This window comes from Oncorhynchus tshawytscha, linkage group LG07, assembly GCF_018296145.1.
Source record: "Oncorhynchus tshawytscha isolate Ot180627B linkage group LG07, Otsh_v2.0, whole genome shotgun sequence".
Classification (NCBI taxonomy): Eukaryota; Metazoa; Chordata; class Actinopteri; order Salmoniformes; family Salmonidae; genus Oncorhynchus; species Oncorhynchus tshawytscha.
This window is the reverse complement of record NC_056435.1, coordinates 46,805,817-46,823,241: the sequence shown is the minus strand read 5'-3', so window position 1 is coordinate 46,823,241 and position 17,425 is coordinate 46,805,817. Positions and strand designations below refer to the sequence as shown.

The 17,425-nt window shown below is 41.3% G+C and overlaps 1 protein-coding gene across 2 annotated transcripts in view; it reads right to left on the bottom strand.

Moving 5' to 3' along the window:
• The window catches only part of LOC112254653 (la-related protein 4), a 35,347-nt gene extending 19,291 nt beyond the window's left edge, over window positions 1-16,056 (bottom strand). Inside the window, exons 1-4 of one of the 2 annotated variants that reach the window (XM_024427382.2) lie at window positions 15,414-16,056; window positions 5,483-5,624; window positions 4,943-5,101; window positions 2,071-2,146 (exon numbers count right to left, since the gene is read on the bottom strand). In XM_024427382.2, coding sequence (XP_024283150.1) covers window positions 2,071-2,146; window positions 4,943-5,101; window positions 5,483-5,624; window positions 15,414-15,530 — 494 coding nt within the window. In that variant the 5' untranslated portion in view covers window positions 15,531-16,056. Of the gene's footprint in view, window positions 1-2,070; window positions 2,147-4,942; window positions 5,102-5,482; window positions 5,625-6,847; window positions 7,032-15,413 lie in introns of those variants that run through there. The other variant, XM_024427383.2, reaches the window with a different exon arrangement.
• Between the last annotated feature and the right edge of the window lie 1,369 nt (window positions 16,057-17,425).

Genomic DNA, 17,425 nt, shown 5'->3' with positions numbered 1-17,425 from the left:
ATAGAGAGATGAAGAGGACAATCCTCCAGTCACAGTGCTCCTGGGTCCTTCAAAGCACGATACTGATCCCCGGGAGTACAGCTTTTGTTCAAATCCAAGGTCTGCTTGATTCATTACATACAGTGCCTTGCGAAAGTATTCGGCCCCCTTGAACTTTGCGACCTTTTGCCACATTTCAGGCTTCAAACATAAAGATATAAAACTGTATTTTTTTGTGAAGAATCAACAACAAGTGGGACACAATCATGAAGTGGAATGACATTTATTGGATATTTCAAACTTTTTTTCTTTCAAAAACTGAAAAATTGGGCGTGCAAAATTATTCAGCCCCTTTACTTTCAGTGCAGCAAACTCTCTCCAGAAGTTCAGTGAGGATCTCTGAATGATCCAATGTTGACCTAAATGAATAATGATGATAAATACAATCCACCTGTGTGTAATCAAGTCTCCGTATAAATGCACCTGCACTGTGATAGTCTCAGAGGTCCGTTAAAAGCGCAGAGAGCATCATGAAGAACAAGGAACACACCAGGCAGGTCCGAGATACTGTTGTGAAGAAGTTTAAAGCCGGATTTGGATACAAAAAGATTTCCCAAGCTTTAAACATCCCTAAGGAGCACTGTGCAAGCGATAATATTGAAATGGAAGGAGTATCAGACCACTGCAAATCTACCAAGGCCTGGTCGTACCTCTAAACTTTCAGCTCATACAAGGAGAAGACTGATCAGAGATGCAGCCAAGAGGCCCATGATCACTCTGGATGAACTGCAGAGATCTACAGCTGAGGTGGGAGACTCTGTCCATAGGACAACAATCAGTCGTATATTGCACAAATCTGGCCTTTATGGAAGAGTGGCAAGAAGAAAGCCATTTCTTAAAGATATCCATAAAAAGTGTTGTTTAAAGTTTGCCACAAGCCACCTGGGAGACACACCAAACATGTGGAAGATGGTGCTCTGGTCAGATGAAACCAAAATTGAACTTTTTGGCAACAATGCAAAACGTTATGTTTGGCGCAAAAGCAACACAGCTCATCACCCTGAACACCCCATCCCCACTGTCAAACATGGTGGTGGCAGCATCATGGTTTGGGCCTGCTTTTCTTCAGCAGGGACAGGGAAGATGGTTCAAATTGATGGGAAGATGGATGGAGCCAAATACAGGACCATTGTGGAAGAAAACCTGATGGAGTCTACAAAAGGCCTGAGACTGGGACAGAGATTTGATTTGATTTTAGATTTGTCTTCCAACAAGACAATGATCCAAAACATAAAGCAAAATCTACAATGGAATGGTTCAAAAATAAACATATCCAGGTGTTAGAATGGCCAAGTCCAGACCTGAATCCAATCGAGAATCTGTGGAAAGAACTGAAAACTGCTGTTCACAAATGCTCTCCATCCAACCTCACTGAGCTCGAGCTGTTTTGCAAGGAGAAATGGGAAAAAATGTCAGTCTCTCGATGTGCAAAACTGATAGACATACCCCAAGCGACTTACAGCTGTAATCGCAGCAAAAGGTGGCGCTACAAAGCATTAACTTGCTGAATAATTTTGCACGCCCAATTTTTCAGTTTTTGGTTTGTTAAAAAAGTTTGAAATATCCAATAAATGTCGTTCCACTTCATGATTGTGTCCCACTTGTTGTTGATTCTTCCCAAAAAAATACAGTTTTATATCTTTATGTTTGAAGCCTGAAATGTGGCAAAAGGTCGCAAAGTTCAAGGGGGCCGAATACTTTCGCAAGGCACTGTAAACCATCACACAACATCTAGAATTGCTTAGGTCAGTAAGAGACATTGGAATTCCGACTGCAGATAGCCTAGTGGTTCGAACATTGGGCCAGTAACCGAAAGGTTGCTAGATCAAATCCCCGAGCTGACAAGGTAAAATTCTGTCATTCTGCCCCTGAACAAAGGCAGTTTGCCTACGAACAGTGGGTTGTCATTGTAAATAAGAATTTGTTCTTAACTGACTTGCCTAAAGTCAGTTAAGGTTTAAAAAAAACAAAAACAATAAGTTATAACAACCGTTTAAAAAAAAGGCTCTTCAATAGCAGTTCACTACTTACCTTGAGAAGCAAAACTCTAGCTGTTTCTTCAGAGACTCTCTCAGGCTCTCTTCAGAGAGGGGCTGCTGTTCCTCCACTGCGCACACACAATTTCATATCACAATTCATGTTGTTTGGGTATAGGCTGCAAAGCTACAAGCTTTATTCCTTGTGCATAACAACTGTTACCAAAGACATACATCTGATCGATACCATTGGTAATCAATATTCAATTAATTCAGGCAACACTAAATGACGATACTTCATGAAAGGCAAAACTGAGAAAATGTAGTTTAACGTTTTATTTGTCACATGGGAAGTGAAGCATTTCACTGTACAACACTGCACTATTCAACATTAAACTAATGATACAATTAAAGAGAGGAAGCTAAATACAGGGTCATTACCAGTAGCAAATTGTTTGTCCATTAAAATATCAAATTGATCAGAAATACAGTAGACATTATTAATGTTGTAAATGACTATTGTAGCTGGAAATGGCAGATTTTTAATCCAATGTCTACATAGGCCCATTATCAGCAAACATCACTCCTCTGTTCCAATGGCACTGTGTTGGCAAATTCAAGTTCATCATTGTAAAAGGCTAATTGATCATTAGATAACCCTTTTGCAATTATGTTAGCACAGCTGAAAACTGTTGTTCTGATTAAAGAAGCAAAAAAACATCCCGAGTCGCCTCTTCACTGTTGACATTGAGACTGGTGTTCTGCGGGTACTATTTAATGAAGCTGCCAGTTGAGGACTTGTGAGGCGTCTGTTACTCAAACTAGACACTAATGCACTTGTCCTCTTGCTCAGTTGTGCACCAGGGCCTCCCAATCCGCTTTCTATTCTGGTTAGAGCCAGTTTGCACTGTTCTGTGAAGGGAGTAGTTCACAGCGTTGTACGAGATATTCAGTTTCTTGGCAATTTCTCACATGGAATAGCCTTAATTTCTCAGAACAAGAATAGACTGACGAGTTTCAGAAGAAAGTTCTTTGTTTCTTGTCATTTTGAGCCTGTAATCGAACTCACAAATGCTGATGCTCCAGATACTCAACTAGTCCAAAAAAGGTGGCCAGTTTTATTGTTTCTTTAAAATCAAGCACAAGTTTTCAGCTGTGCTAACATAATTGCAAAAGTATTTTCTAATGATCAATTAGCCTTTTAGAATGATAAACTTGGATGAGCTAACACAACGTACCATTGGAACAGGAGTGATGGTTGCTGATAATGGGCCTCTGTACGCCTATGCAAATGTACCTTTTAAAAACTCTGCCGTTATCAAGCTACAATAGTCATTTACAACATTAACAAATGTCTACACTATGTTATTTTAATGGAGAAAAATAAATAATTGCTTTTCTTTCAAAAACAAGGAAATTTCTAAGTGACCCCAAACTTTTGAACGGCAGTGTGTGTGTACGGTAATAAACAGTACAATATCCATTCAGGGTTTTTTCTGCATAGAAAAGTCTTGGGTGGGCTGCCTAAGTGTTTTTTCAGACCGCCTACGTACAAAATAAAATTTTGCTCTCACACACACTACTTGACCAACAGTATATACACCTGCTCGTCGAACATTCATTTCAAAACCATGGGCATTAATACGGAGGTGGTTTCCCCTTTGCTGCTATAACAGCCTCCACTCTTCTGGGAAGGCTTTCCACTAGATGTTGGAACATTTCTGCGGGGACTGGCTTCCATTCAGCCACAAGAGCATTAGTGAAGTCGGGCACTGATGGTGGACGATTAGGACTGGCTCTCAGTCGGCATTCCAATTCATCCCAAAGGTGTTCGGTGAGGTTAGGCCTCTGTGTGGCAGTCAAGTTCTTCCACACATCGACAAAACATTTCTGTATGGACCTCGTTTTGCCAAATGGTGAAGCGTGATTAATCACTTTCCACTGCTCTAGAGTCCAATGGCAGCAAGCTTTACACCACTCCAGCCGACGATTGGAATTGCGCATGGTGATCTTCGGCTTGTGTGCGGCTACTCGGCCACGTTAACACATTTCCCGACAGTTATTGTGCTGGTGTTTCTTACAGGCGCAGTTTGGAACTCGGTAGTGAGTGTTGCATCCGAGGACATACGATTTTTACGCGGTCCAGTTCTGTGAGCTTGTGTTGCCTACCACTTCGCGACTGAGCCGTTGTTGCTCCTAGATGCTTCCACTCCACAATAGCAGCACTTACAGTTGACCAGGGCAGCTCTAGCTGGGCAGAAAATTGACAAACTAACTATGATGGTGGCACGTTGAAAGTCACAGTGCTTCAGTAAGGCCATTCTACTGCCAATGTTTGTATATGTAGATTGCATGGCTGTGTGCTTGATTTTACACACCTGTCAGCAACGGGTGTGGCTGAAATAGCCAACCCCACTAATTGGAAGGGGTGTCCACATACGTACGTGTGTGTGTGTGTGTGTGTTTGAATTTTCAGTATGGAAAAACTGTGTGTAAAGTTTAAAACCAGATCAACTATGAAAAGATAAAGACCTATATATTTTTTTACATGAGATAATCTTTGACAACTAACAATCACCAAAATAAAAGCTATACAGCATCTAACATTTAAGAAATTATGTAATCAGGAATATTTTGTCACGGCATGGGGCCCCCATTGATTCTGTTATTATGTTTGAGTCACTCAGATAACATAAACCATGGCAAAATGTGTAGAATTGCAGGAAATTAGCTTTAAAAACGCAAAAATGTGCCACTGCGGCCAACAGGAAGGCCACGCCCACCACCCAAGCCCCAGTTTGATACCCCCAAAATGTAAAATAAATTAAAAACAGTACATGTAGCCAATTCCCTCCAACACCAGATCAGAGCATGCCATATCAATAGCTTCTGACCCAGAGAGAGCTGACCTGAGGACTGCTACTGACCTGCTGACTCAGTCACAGAGTCATAGAGGGGGTACCCCAGCTTAGGGGGATCCATGCCGTTCAGTACACCCTCTGTGGGTAAACGGGCACTATTGTCCGACGGGTCTGAGTACTCCGTGCCGTACCCCTTATCCTCAGTTGGGGGAGCCTCTGAATAACCTGGGAGGAAGATGGTAGAGTCATGTGGTAGATAAGAGTCTGACAGGGAAAGAAACACTGTCAAGTTTGAACCTGGGAGGCTATGTATTCCACAGACTAATAACAGTGATTTATTTTCGGTCCATCCACAGATCAGGGTTAGGATGATCTCAGGCCTGGATTAACGGTCCTTCTAAGAAGGCAACTGTGCACTCAACTCCGCTAATCAAGTGCCCTAAACCACATGCTTAACACATGTAGAATTTCGAAGAAAATGTGCATCAATTCCATTTAAAACACCAAGCGAATATCTTATCTATGTCTGTGATGAAGATCTAGTTAGGCCTGTGTGTGAATGTAGGTATATAAAAACTCCAGCGGTGCATTGGGATTGGCATTTACCCTCAGTGACATCAGCAGAAGTGGGGGTAGTCTCTAGCCAGTGGGTGCCCTCCGTGCCGTCCTCTGGGACTTGGCTCTGGGGCACAGGGATCTCCTGCCAGACTTTGGCATTGGGGTTTAGCCCTGCTCCCTTTGTGGTGACCTGTGTGACAAAATACAGAAACAGCTTTAGGCTCCTGTAGGTTTTTCTGTCAAATGCTTATTTAGAGATCATGGATTCATATTCCAATATTGCGGCATTTTCAAAACATCCAATGCTGTCAAATACATTATCATATACCATTAACATCAATCAACCCTACGCTGATGAAGTCCATTTGGAGAGTGATATGTTATGAACGCTGCTTAACAGGCTAAATGTTAAATGCCCTCCATCAGATTTTCATTATCATTAACAGCCATGTTTCCATTTCAAACACCTCAATGAATCAGCCATGAATGCATGCTGATGTTTAATTCTAGACCAGATCAAATTTGCTGAGATTCAAATTACACCTTTCACCTTGAATTGAAAGTCAGACACCAATGCAAAGCACAAGAAAGCCCATATCAAATATTTGCACGTTACAGCATTCACCTCTAATTGAAATGCCGCCATAGTGGAATAAAATAGTGTGTGGCAAAGATGTGGCAATAACACACATTTGTGAAAAACATAGGCTAAATATTACATTTCCACGATATGTCTTTTTTTGTGGAGTAAAATGTCTGGGATGCATTTGTCTTCCAGCTAATGAATGAACTTGAGTACACTGATAAATTGTACATACTGGAGCTTCAACCCGTCATATGCAACTACTTGATGTTTAAAATAGTCAAGCCTTTGTAACGACTAATCAGATTAGGTAGCATCAACTACTCAGTGGTCACTACACTGACTGGAGTCCTGGGCATCTAAACATATCTGTCTAAACTCCCAACCTAGTTAGATACAATATGAATAGTTAAACTGACAACTATGTTTGTTCATTTACATGGTACACACGTGTTGTAACTAGGCTAAGAAAAAACATCGTAATTCATTAACATATCGGTGACTGATAAGTGAATTTAAGGAGGCGTTATATCACGTCCCATCAGCCAGACCTACACACACGTTCTTGCCCCTTAGCTCTAGATTGTAAAAACATTACATGTAGCCAACTAGCTAGCTACAGCTCAATTTATTAAAGTTTTTTTCCCCTTTGCATGCTCACCAATGAACGAAAGCATATTCACCGATTGCAACGTTTGATTAACGTCATTATTTCAGCGCTATTGACACGCATGCAACGGTCCCCGTGGCTTCCTAAAGCGCCATAAAATTTCTTCCATAAACCGAACTTTAGACTAGAATGTATAGCTAATAGTACAAACCAAACATACCTCAACAAATAACAACATTGTCTTCCTCCCAATGTGGTACTGACTCGCTAGCTACCCGATTCAATGGATGTAGCCAGCTAATTCACGATTTTGGTCACTTTTAAGAAGATAAATGTAAAATGGATGGAACTCGATAACACCGTACAATTCACAAGAGGACAGCATGCTACAGGGAAGGCGCTCTCATGAGGCCTAAACGGATTGCTCATTGGTTATCGTACTCCATTAGACTCCGCCTCTCCCAAGTCGTCACATGTACAGACACACTTTTGTGCATCGCCTCTCATTCACACATTTCCCCCCACCGACAATACGTCAAAGACATTCTCGCAATTGGTCGAAGCGTCGCGTCAGTCAAAACCATCGTTCAACTCTTCCGGTTCTGAAGCCTTCCCTCTGCGGATAGTACGACAAAAGAGAGCACATGGCGACGGGCATACAGGCCGCTCCAGCATTATGTATACGCTGCACACTTGTAAACCGAATAACATAAAACAAAAATCATTGCCGATCATGAGGAAATAAAATAAGAACATTTTTGACAGCTTTGGTGGAGGTCAGGAAAACAAAAAGGTCCCACTTAAATAGTATCCGTTATGTCCGAGGTAATCGAAACACGAGGGAAAGAAGGTTTGAACGGATTCTGGGGTGTATTTATGTCAGATTCTGTTGCAAAACGTTTTGCAATGATAACAGTTTACTCTAGGAACCAAACTGAACCAAACGGGGACCTAACTGAACTTGTCCAATAAAAATGTAACTTGTTTTTGTTGCAGTATCTGACTAATGAACACACCCCTGATCTGAGTCAGGGCCACCATCTGTGAGCCACAGTTCTTAGCCCGCTGAACTGAAGCCTAAGCATTAGCTTGGAGAGCCAACAAGTCTGAAGGTCTCAGGCAAGGTTACTCATCACGGGAATGTGGTTCACTGAACCAACTGGTCAGACTACACCCCCATTTGATCACCTTAGTCACTGTACTACTGTGACCAAGTGGGGTTTTGAACCTGGATCACCTGCAAGATTGTTAGTTCAGGGAGACAAAACAAGTCTTTAGGTCTCAGAGGCAAGGATACTCATCACATGAGTGCAGTTCACTGAATCACCTCCATTACACACATGCAACAGTCATCAAAATTGTTACGGTTTGAAAACAATTGTAGTAAATGCAACAATTGGGAAATGGATGAAGATACTGCAAACGTAACTTTAAAATTAATCAGATATGACTGAATTATTGCACAGAAAATATTTTAAATCAAATCCAATTTCATTTGTCACATACACATGGTTAGCAGATGTTAATGCGAGTGTAGCGAAATGCTTGTGCTTCTAGTTCCGACAATGCAGTAATAACCAACAAGTAATCTAACTAACAATTCCAAAACTACTGTCTTATACACAGTGTAAGGGGATAAAGAATATGTACATAAGGATATATGAATGAGTGATGGTACAGAGCAGCATAGGCAAGATACAGTAGATGGTATCGAGTACAGTATATACATATGAGATGAGTATGTAAACAAAGTGGCATAGTTAAAGTGGCTAGTGATACATGTATTACATAAGGATGCAGTCGATGATATAGAGTACAGTATATACATATGCATATGAGATGAATAATGTAGGGTAAGTAACATTATATAAGGTAGCATTGTTTATATATTTACATCATTTCCCATCAATTCCCATTATTAAAGTGGCTGGAGTTGAGTCAGTGTCAGTGTGTTGACAGCAGCCACTCAATGTTAGTGGTGGCTGTTTAACAGTCTGATGGCCTTGAGATAGAAGCTGTTTTTCCAGTCTCTCGGTCCCAGCTTTGATGCACCTGTACTGACCTCGCCTTCTGGATGATAGCGGGGTGAACAAGCAGTGGCTCGGGTGGTTGATGTCCTTGATGATCTTTATGGCCTTCCTGTAACATCGGGTGGTGTAGGTGTCCTGGAGGGCAGGTAGTTTGCCCCCGGTGATGCGTTGTGCAGACCTCACTACCCTCTGGAGAGCCTTACGGTTGTGGGCGGAGCAGTTGCCGTACCAGGCGGTGATACAGCCCACCAGATCACGCTGCAAGTCCTGCCTCTCCCATCTCCTCATTGGTTTATAGAAGTAGGTACCCACGTGGGTGATTGAAAAACGAATTGTTTTGCCAGTTGTCGTGGTAATACTATGAAAGTGTAGATGCCAATCACCATATAAGTTAAACGATGAAAAGCCTGGGAGGAGAGATGACTAGAAACGATTCGGTTGACCGTTTTGTGTGTGGATTAATTGTAGGAGTAGAGGACCTTGTGCATTTTAGGTAAAATAACAACTCAATGTTTATATCCCAGGACAAATTTGCTAGCAACAGCAAGCTAGCTAAATAGGACAAATTAGCTAGCAAGTGATCTAGCTAAATTGCCTTACATGTTTAATGCTTTCCGACCTGTCCCCAAATTAATGTCATTGGTTCAGAGTTTGTTTTGATATTTTAACCTGCGTGTCGTGATCGCGTTTGGTGTAGGGGGACAAAATCAATTTGCGCACAGCCAGTTTTTGTTCCGTGTTACTGACACAATGACATGCATGTATATCACAGGTGGTTGGTGGCACCTTAATTGGGGAGGATGGGCTCACGGTAATGGCTGGAGCGGAATATGTGGAACGTTATCCAACAATTTTTGTGTGTTTGATGTTGGGAGACAAATTGTTAGTCCGTTTTACTGCCGACTAACTGACGCCAATCAACCGGTCAGCAAAACATTAACAAACAATACTAACAGTAAAATGACGTGACCAACAGAAAATACTTTCTGAGATCCGCATATAATGACAAGATGCTTATGTTTCTGCCCTAACAAGCTTAGGACCAAAATAAGCCCATAGAAACGCATTGGACTTATTTTGGCGAGAGAAACCTCTCGCGTCGCCTCTTCCTCTCAAAAGGCTATAATTGAACATGTAATTCCTGTAATGAAGCAGCTAATAAAATGTGATTTTCAAACATTTTCCCAAATGCAATTGGCAGAAAAATAAAAATAGCTCCTTATTAATTCTGGCCACCAAAGTTAACATGCGACTGCATTTAGAATTATTTGTTGCGCAATGACTGGGCGTACAAAAGCAGGTTTCACTCCAGTAGCCTACAGGCTTTTTGAGGAGCTACTCTTGCGCTGTCTGACAGGTGGTAGACTACTCCGCACCTCAAACTAGGCTCTGTATGCCGTGTGCGTTTGATAAATAAAATTCATGACAACGAAATAAAAACAGACACGCTGCATTTTCATTCAACAAAATTATGCAAATTAACCTATGGACCGATAAGCATGACCGGTCAAATGTATTTTCGGTGGCTAACAGATTAACGGTTAACCGTTAACATCCCTAGTTTGATTATGAGCCTCTACTGATGTACATTACTTCCATTCCTCCAGCCAAATAACAGGTAGGCTCGGTCTTGGCAAATATGAGAAATCAGTCAGTCATTCTATGCAGTATTCTATTATACACTGAACAGTGGAGAGTTAAATGTGTTGTATTGAGTAAAAGTCCATTTCAGTGACAGGTCTTTGGAGAATATTTAGAAAACACGAACAAGCATCCAGGGGGATGGGGCTAACAGGATGCTAGGCCACTATATTTTCCACCATGGTATTGCAATACTAATACTTGGCCTGGTATCGTATTATTTGTAAAATGTTGGTATCGTGATAAGCCTAGTGTCTGGTGTGACCACCATTTGCCCCATGGTGGGGTTGTCTGTTCACAATGTTGACATCAGAAAACCACTCGCTCACACAACACCATACATGCCGTCTGCCCAGTACAGTTGAAAACAGGATTCATCTGTGCAGACCACACTTCTCCAGCATGCCAGTGGCCATCGAAGGTGAGCATTTGCCCACTGAAGTCGGTTACAGCGGCAAAATGCAGTCAGGTTAAGTCCCTGGTGAGGACAACGAGCTGAGATGAGCTTCCTGAGACAGTTTGACAGTTTGTGCAGAAATTCTACAGTTGTGATTAACCACATTTTCATCAGCTGTTCGGGTGGCTTGTCTCAGACGATCCCGCAGGTGAAGAGGCTAGAGGTCGACCAATTAATCGGAATGGCTGAATAATTAGGGCCGATTTCATGTTTTCATAACAATTGGAAATCAGTGTTTCTGGAAACCGATTTGGCGGTTTATTTTTTATAGCTTTATTTAACTAGGCAAGTCAGTTAAGAACACATTCTTATTTTCACTGACGGCCTAGGAACGGTGGGTTAACTGCCTTGGTCAGGGGAAGAACAACAGATTTGTACCTTGTCAGCTCGGGGATTCAATCTTGCAACCTTACAGTTAACTAGTCCAACGCTCTAACCACATGCCTCTCATTCCACTCCACGAGGAGCCTGCCTGTTACGCGAATGCAGCAAGAAGCCAAGGTAAGTTGCTAGCTAGCATTAAACTTTTCTTATAAAAAACAACCAATTAATCAAAATCACAAGTTAACTACACATGGTTGATGATATTACTAGTTTATCTAGCGTGTCCTGTGTTGCATGTAAATCGATGCAACGCAGGGGGATAAACACCAATGCCTTTATTAAAATCAATACACAGAAGTATATATTTATTAACCTGCATATTTAGCTAAAAGAAATCCAAGTTAGCAGGCAATATTAACCAGGTGAAATTCTCACTTCTCTTGCGTTCATTGCACACAGAGTCAGGGTATATGCAACAGTTTGGGCCGCCTGGCTCGTTGCGAACTAATTTGCCAGAATTTTACGTAATTATGACATAATATTGAAGGTTGTGCAATGTAACAGCAATATGTAGACTTAGGGATGCCACCCATTACATAAAATACCGAACTGTTCCGTATTTCACTGAAATAATAAACGTTCTGTTTTTTTCAAAATGATAGCTTCCGGATTCGATCATATTAATGACCAAAGGCTCGTATTTCTGTGTGTTATTATGTTATAATTAAGTCTATGATTTGACAGAGCAGTCTGACTGAGCGGTGGTAGGCAGCAGCAGGCTCGTAAGAATGAATTCAAACAGCACTTTTGTGCGTCGTCCCTGTGCTTCAAGCATTGCGCTATTTATGACTTCAAGCCTATCAACTCCCGAGATTAAGCTAGTGTAACCGATGTGAAACGGCTAGCTAGTTAGCGGGATGCATGCTAATAGCGTTTCAAACGTCACTCGCTCTGAGACTTGGGAGTAGTTGTTCCCCTTGCTCTGCAAGGGAGCGATGGGTAACAATCCCTCGAGGGTGGCTGTTGTCGATGTGTTCCTGGTACAAGCGAGGTGAGGGACGGAAGCTATACTGTTACACTGGCAATACTAAAGTGCCTATAAGAACATCCAATAGTCAAAAGGTATATGAAATACAAAATGGTAGAGAGAAATAGTCCTATACATACTATATTAACTACAACCTAAAACCTCTTACCTTGGAATATTGAAGTCTCATGTTAAAAGGAACCACCAGCTTTCATACGTTCTCATGTTCTGAGCAAGGAACTTAAACGTTAGCTTTTTTTTTTTACATGGCACATATTGCACTTTTACTTTCTTCTACAACACTTTGTTTTTGCATTATCTAAACCAAATTGAACATATTTCATTATTTATTTGAGGCTAAATTGATTTTTATTGATGTATTATATTAAGTTAAAATAAGTGTTTATTCAGTATTGTTGTAATTGTCATTATTATAAATACATTTTATTTTATTAAATTGGCCAATTCATCGGTATCAGCTTTTTTTTGGTCCTCCAATAATCGGTATTGGTGTTGGGGGGGAAAAAAAAATCATAATTGGTCGACCTCTAGAAGAGGCTGATCGTGGTGGTCCTGGACTGTTGTGGTTTCACATGGTTTGCGAATGTGAGGCTGTTTGGACGTAATGCAACATTCTCTAAAACAAAGTTGGAGGCGACTTATGGTATAAAGAAATTAACATTCAATTATCTGGCAACAGCTCTGGTGGACACTCCTTAAGTCAGCATGTCAATTGCACACTTCCTCAAAACATCTATGGCATTGTGTTGTGTGACAAAACTACACATTTAAAGTGTGGCCTTTTATTGTCCCCAGCACAAGGTGCACCTGTGTAATGATCATGCTGTTTAAAAAGCTTCTTGATATGCCATACCTATCAGGTGGATGGTTGATCTTGGCATGTAACTAAAATTGTGCACTACATTTTAGATGAATAAGCTTTTAGTGCATATGGAACATTTCTGGGATATTTTATTTCAGCTCATGACACATGGGACCAGCACTTAACATGTTGCTTTTATATATTTTTGTTCAGTGTATTAAGATTGGATTTTAGGGATGCACCGATAGGAAATTTTGGGCCGATACCGATATCTCATATTTTCCTTGACAAAAAAACTGATACAGACAACAGATATATAAAATTTTAGCAGCCTTTTAAGCATTCTAGTACAGTTAAATAGTTTAAACACACACAAAAAGTTATTTTGTTGGCATTTACGCATGTCCCCATTATCAGTAAAACATCATCAAAAACCTATTTATTTCACTTACTTGCTGTGCTGTTATGTTGTTCAGTCGTTTCATTCTCAACCAGGATTTCATCATAGATGTCAAGCAGTGATGTTTCAGCTGTCTGGTCCGTGGCCTCTTCTGACGTGGGTCCTCGTCCTCGGTGCGCACTGTCACTGTGACCGTTTCCATCTTGTCCAGCTGTGTCTAACATTTCACGTAAACCCTATTTCTTGTCTGCATTGAAATAGCGGCCCTTGTACCTAGCATCGAGCATGGTGGCGACACAGTAAAGAGGCTCTGAGAGAATGCCTCCGAATCACTTGTTCACAGCCTCCAGTCGGGTACTTTTGCAAGAATTAACCCCACGGTCTGTCTCTGCAGTTTTGTTGAGCAGGCTTTTCAATGCCATGACAAAGGGTATCACATCTGCTGCAGACCCAGTTGATGAGCTTATTTCTCGAGCCAGTTGTTTGAACGGAGCTAGGATTGTGTTCATGTTTCAAACATGTTCTCAAATATGGCAGCAGCGGTATGAGAACCAGCACATTCTTGAGCATGCAATACAGCTTTCCTCAGTACGAAATCCTCTTAGACCCACTGTGCTGTCATACTCTGCATGCTCATGGGGCTGACATCGCTGGTCCAAATGTCAGTCGTGAAGCTAATAGCAGTGATGCCCATAGAAAGTAGTTCATGGATGTGTGTTTTAACAATACTGTGTAATTCCAGTAGGGCAACATCTGAAAAATAGCACCTACTTGGTAGTGTGTACCGGGGCTCGAGGTGCTCAACCAGTTAGCGAAAGCCAACATCCTCCACGAACAGAGAACGGTTGATTGTCAATGGCAATGAATTCCATTATCTTGGCGTTAATAGATTTCAGCTTGGAGTTGAATCAGATTTTTTTTACTCATTCAAATGACTGTTTGACTTGCACTTCTTTAGTTGTTGGAAGTATGTGCTTAGTTTTTTTTCTGCTTTTGTTCTAAGTAGTTGCTGAACTTCTGGGGGTGATGCACTTATAAATGAGTAATCAGGTTTGTGGTATTTAAAGTTTTCACTTTCTCCCCTCCTCTGGAAATAATAGCAGCACAAACATTGCATATGGCCTTTTTGTTATCTTCCTTTGAAACTTCAAAATAGATCCACACAGCAGACATTGTGGGCTAGGTTAAGAATGCTGTGTTACACATGTAGCACTGTATTTTTTGTGCTGTCATTTATCTACATTTAAAGGTATGCACTTAAGCTTTGACATCGGTTTTGCACATCAGCGTTAAACTAGACATTGGGCCGATGCCGATATTTGTACCTAATAGGATTCCGGATTCCGATATCCTTACCGATATATTGTGCATCCCTATTGTATTTATTGCGTTTACAGCCATGGTGATGCACTGCACGCACGTATGGAGTGAAAATCACAGAATATATGTTAGTTGCAGCAGCAGAGAAATATGTGAGAGCTTTTAGTGCAGAAGACCTACAGGAAGTTGAGAGAAGGGGTTCCATCCTCCCAGACCGACGGACTGGTGTAGGATCCTTTAGGGCCAAGTATTGGAATGGGATAGTGTATTGGCGCAGAGTAAGATGGTGCAATTTAAGTTTCCCCTTTATTTTTGTGTTTGTCACAATGTGGAATGCACATTCCGAACTGAGAAAGGCAGCAATACGCCAAAAAGCGTCTATTCTGCCGGAAATTCACATTAAATTATTAATTCATACGGATACTCGTTACAAAACTATCTAGCTAACGTTGACTAACGTACGTGAGCTAACCTCGTTAGCAAACGTTTGCTATTTTACGTTGGTTAACTATTAGTCGACCTGGCTTGCTAACGTTAAGTTAACAAACACCTGTCGACAAACTAAGTCTTAATGCGTAGTTACAGGCCAGACTAACACCGAAGTAGCACGCGGAAGAACCAGTCTATACAGCCAACGGGTGAATTGCAGTAACTTAGCTAACTAACTAGGTTGCAACATTACGATTACGTTAGTTTCATGGGGGCCTGCCCTTGGGAGATTCGAGGGGGAGGGAGTGCTAATTTAGCACAGGGCCCAAACTCACCATGCCGCCTTGATCCTTCACGGTTTTCGATGTTATCTCCCCTTGTTCACGTTTGTCCAATGCTGGCTTGACCCTTTCCTTCTGCTGCGGCGACGACGGGCAATGCTCCGAACTCATCCGCCGCCCCCGACTAGCCACTCTGCCCCGCCCCCCCACTCCGACTTCACCTTACCACGTAAAAACAATCTCACGCTATTCAACTTGGTTTGATGTATAACTAAGTGCAATCAATTGAGCAATTGTCACAATAAAAAGGAAATAGGATAGCCAGTCGTGTAGTATCTTCATTTTCGATTACAAACCAAATCGTTGACATAGCCGCACGACGAAGCCTATGCTAGGCGCCACACTCCCGTCATACAACGCGACCAGGAGTGTATTCATTAGTCGGATTCTGTTACAAAACGTTTTGCTTCGAAAACAAGAGTTAATATTTCAACAATTTCAGGTAGGTCCCTCCACGTTTAGTTCCGTTTGCTTCCGTTAGGGTTGTTACCGTTTACTTGAGGAACCAACCGTTTTTCAACGAAATCGGACGAATGAATACACCCATGTTACTGCCTCCCTCCCTGGTAACAGTGCTACAGTCTCGGCGCCGCATAGCAACGAGAGTGGCACTCTTTCCGCATAACGACAGCGCGAGCAGAAAAACAAATATATGGAATGTTTTTTTAAATATATGCATGTTTCAAAACAGCAGTCAATTTGGCGAGGGAAAAAAACAAACTTCTTCCAGATAATTGAAGTTTGTAAACAGACTATCATATGTGACTGTGTTCTTCAATATTGTAATGAAACAGGCAGGGAGCAGGTCACGAATCCTCGACCTTCTAGCCCGAGGTCCGGCGCGCTATCGACTGTGAATCAAAAGCATGCTCGTGCGGGAGAGTCGATTTCCGCGCTTATAAACCCAGGGTCGCTACAATATTTAATTTAGTCTTGAAATAATCACTGATCTGGCATCAGTGACAAGTGGAAACACTGCTTTCGGTGATTTTCTTTAAGGAAGGGAAATAACAATTATGTATACAAACACATATATACTTATACACATCATTGGGAAAGAATGATTCATGTATTAAGCAGGGACGATTTTTCTGAACAACAACGTCAGGAGGAACAGCGCCCGTTAGCCGTCTCTCGAGTCTAGGCAAAGGCTTGGTACAAACCTCAGGTACAAACAGCATGTGGGACATAAACCAAATCAATCTGTGGTGTGCATATGGTTTTATCACAACAATACTACACTGATGTCTAGATGTTGAACAGGTATCATATTCTCTGTGATGTTCGTCAGACATCTGAAGACCAGAGGTCGGAGACAAAGGTGTTGGGAATCATCTATATGTAGAAGCAGAGCATAACCTATGGCAGAATGGCATGTTTTGCCCATTCATTTATTGAAAGTTTGGTGTCAACTTAGTTTCCTCTCATGCATTTTCCAGCAAATGATCAATACATTTTAGACCATGCAAGTAAAACAATAAAAGTATGCTTTCGCTCTCTAGTTTCCATTGCCATTAGCCTACACATATGATAGACAACGTTTTATTTTCTTTAAAGAAAAATAGTAATTTATGCAATTGTGGATGTTGTATACACAACTGGCAACAGCTAGCAACAATTAGAAAGTGACTTTTGGGGATACACTGTCAAAATTAAAGAACGAACCCCTCTCTTGAGTTTCTCTGTCCATGTCTTGAGCCCAGGGGATGTGCGTCTCTGAGTAGGAATGCTGATCTAGTATCAGGTTCCCCTGTCCATGTCATTTTAATCATTGTGGTCTAAAATAGTCCAAATAAAAGCTTTTAGATTGTGGTCTAAAATAATTCGAATAACTCAGATTTGAATCAATCAGATATTTTATTTTTAAGTTTATAACGGAAGTGATCGGATGCGTCTTCTGCTGCTACGTTCACACACATTGTATTTGTTCTAAATGATCAGCTTTCTCGAATGGTTTGCTTTCTCTTCTACATATTGTAATTAGTTTGAGACTGGAGTTAAGATCT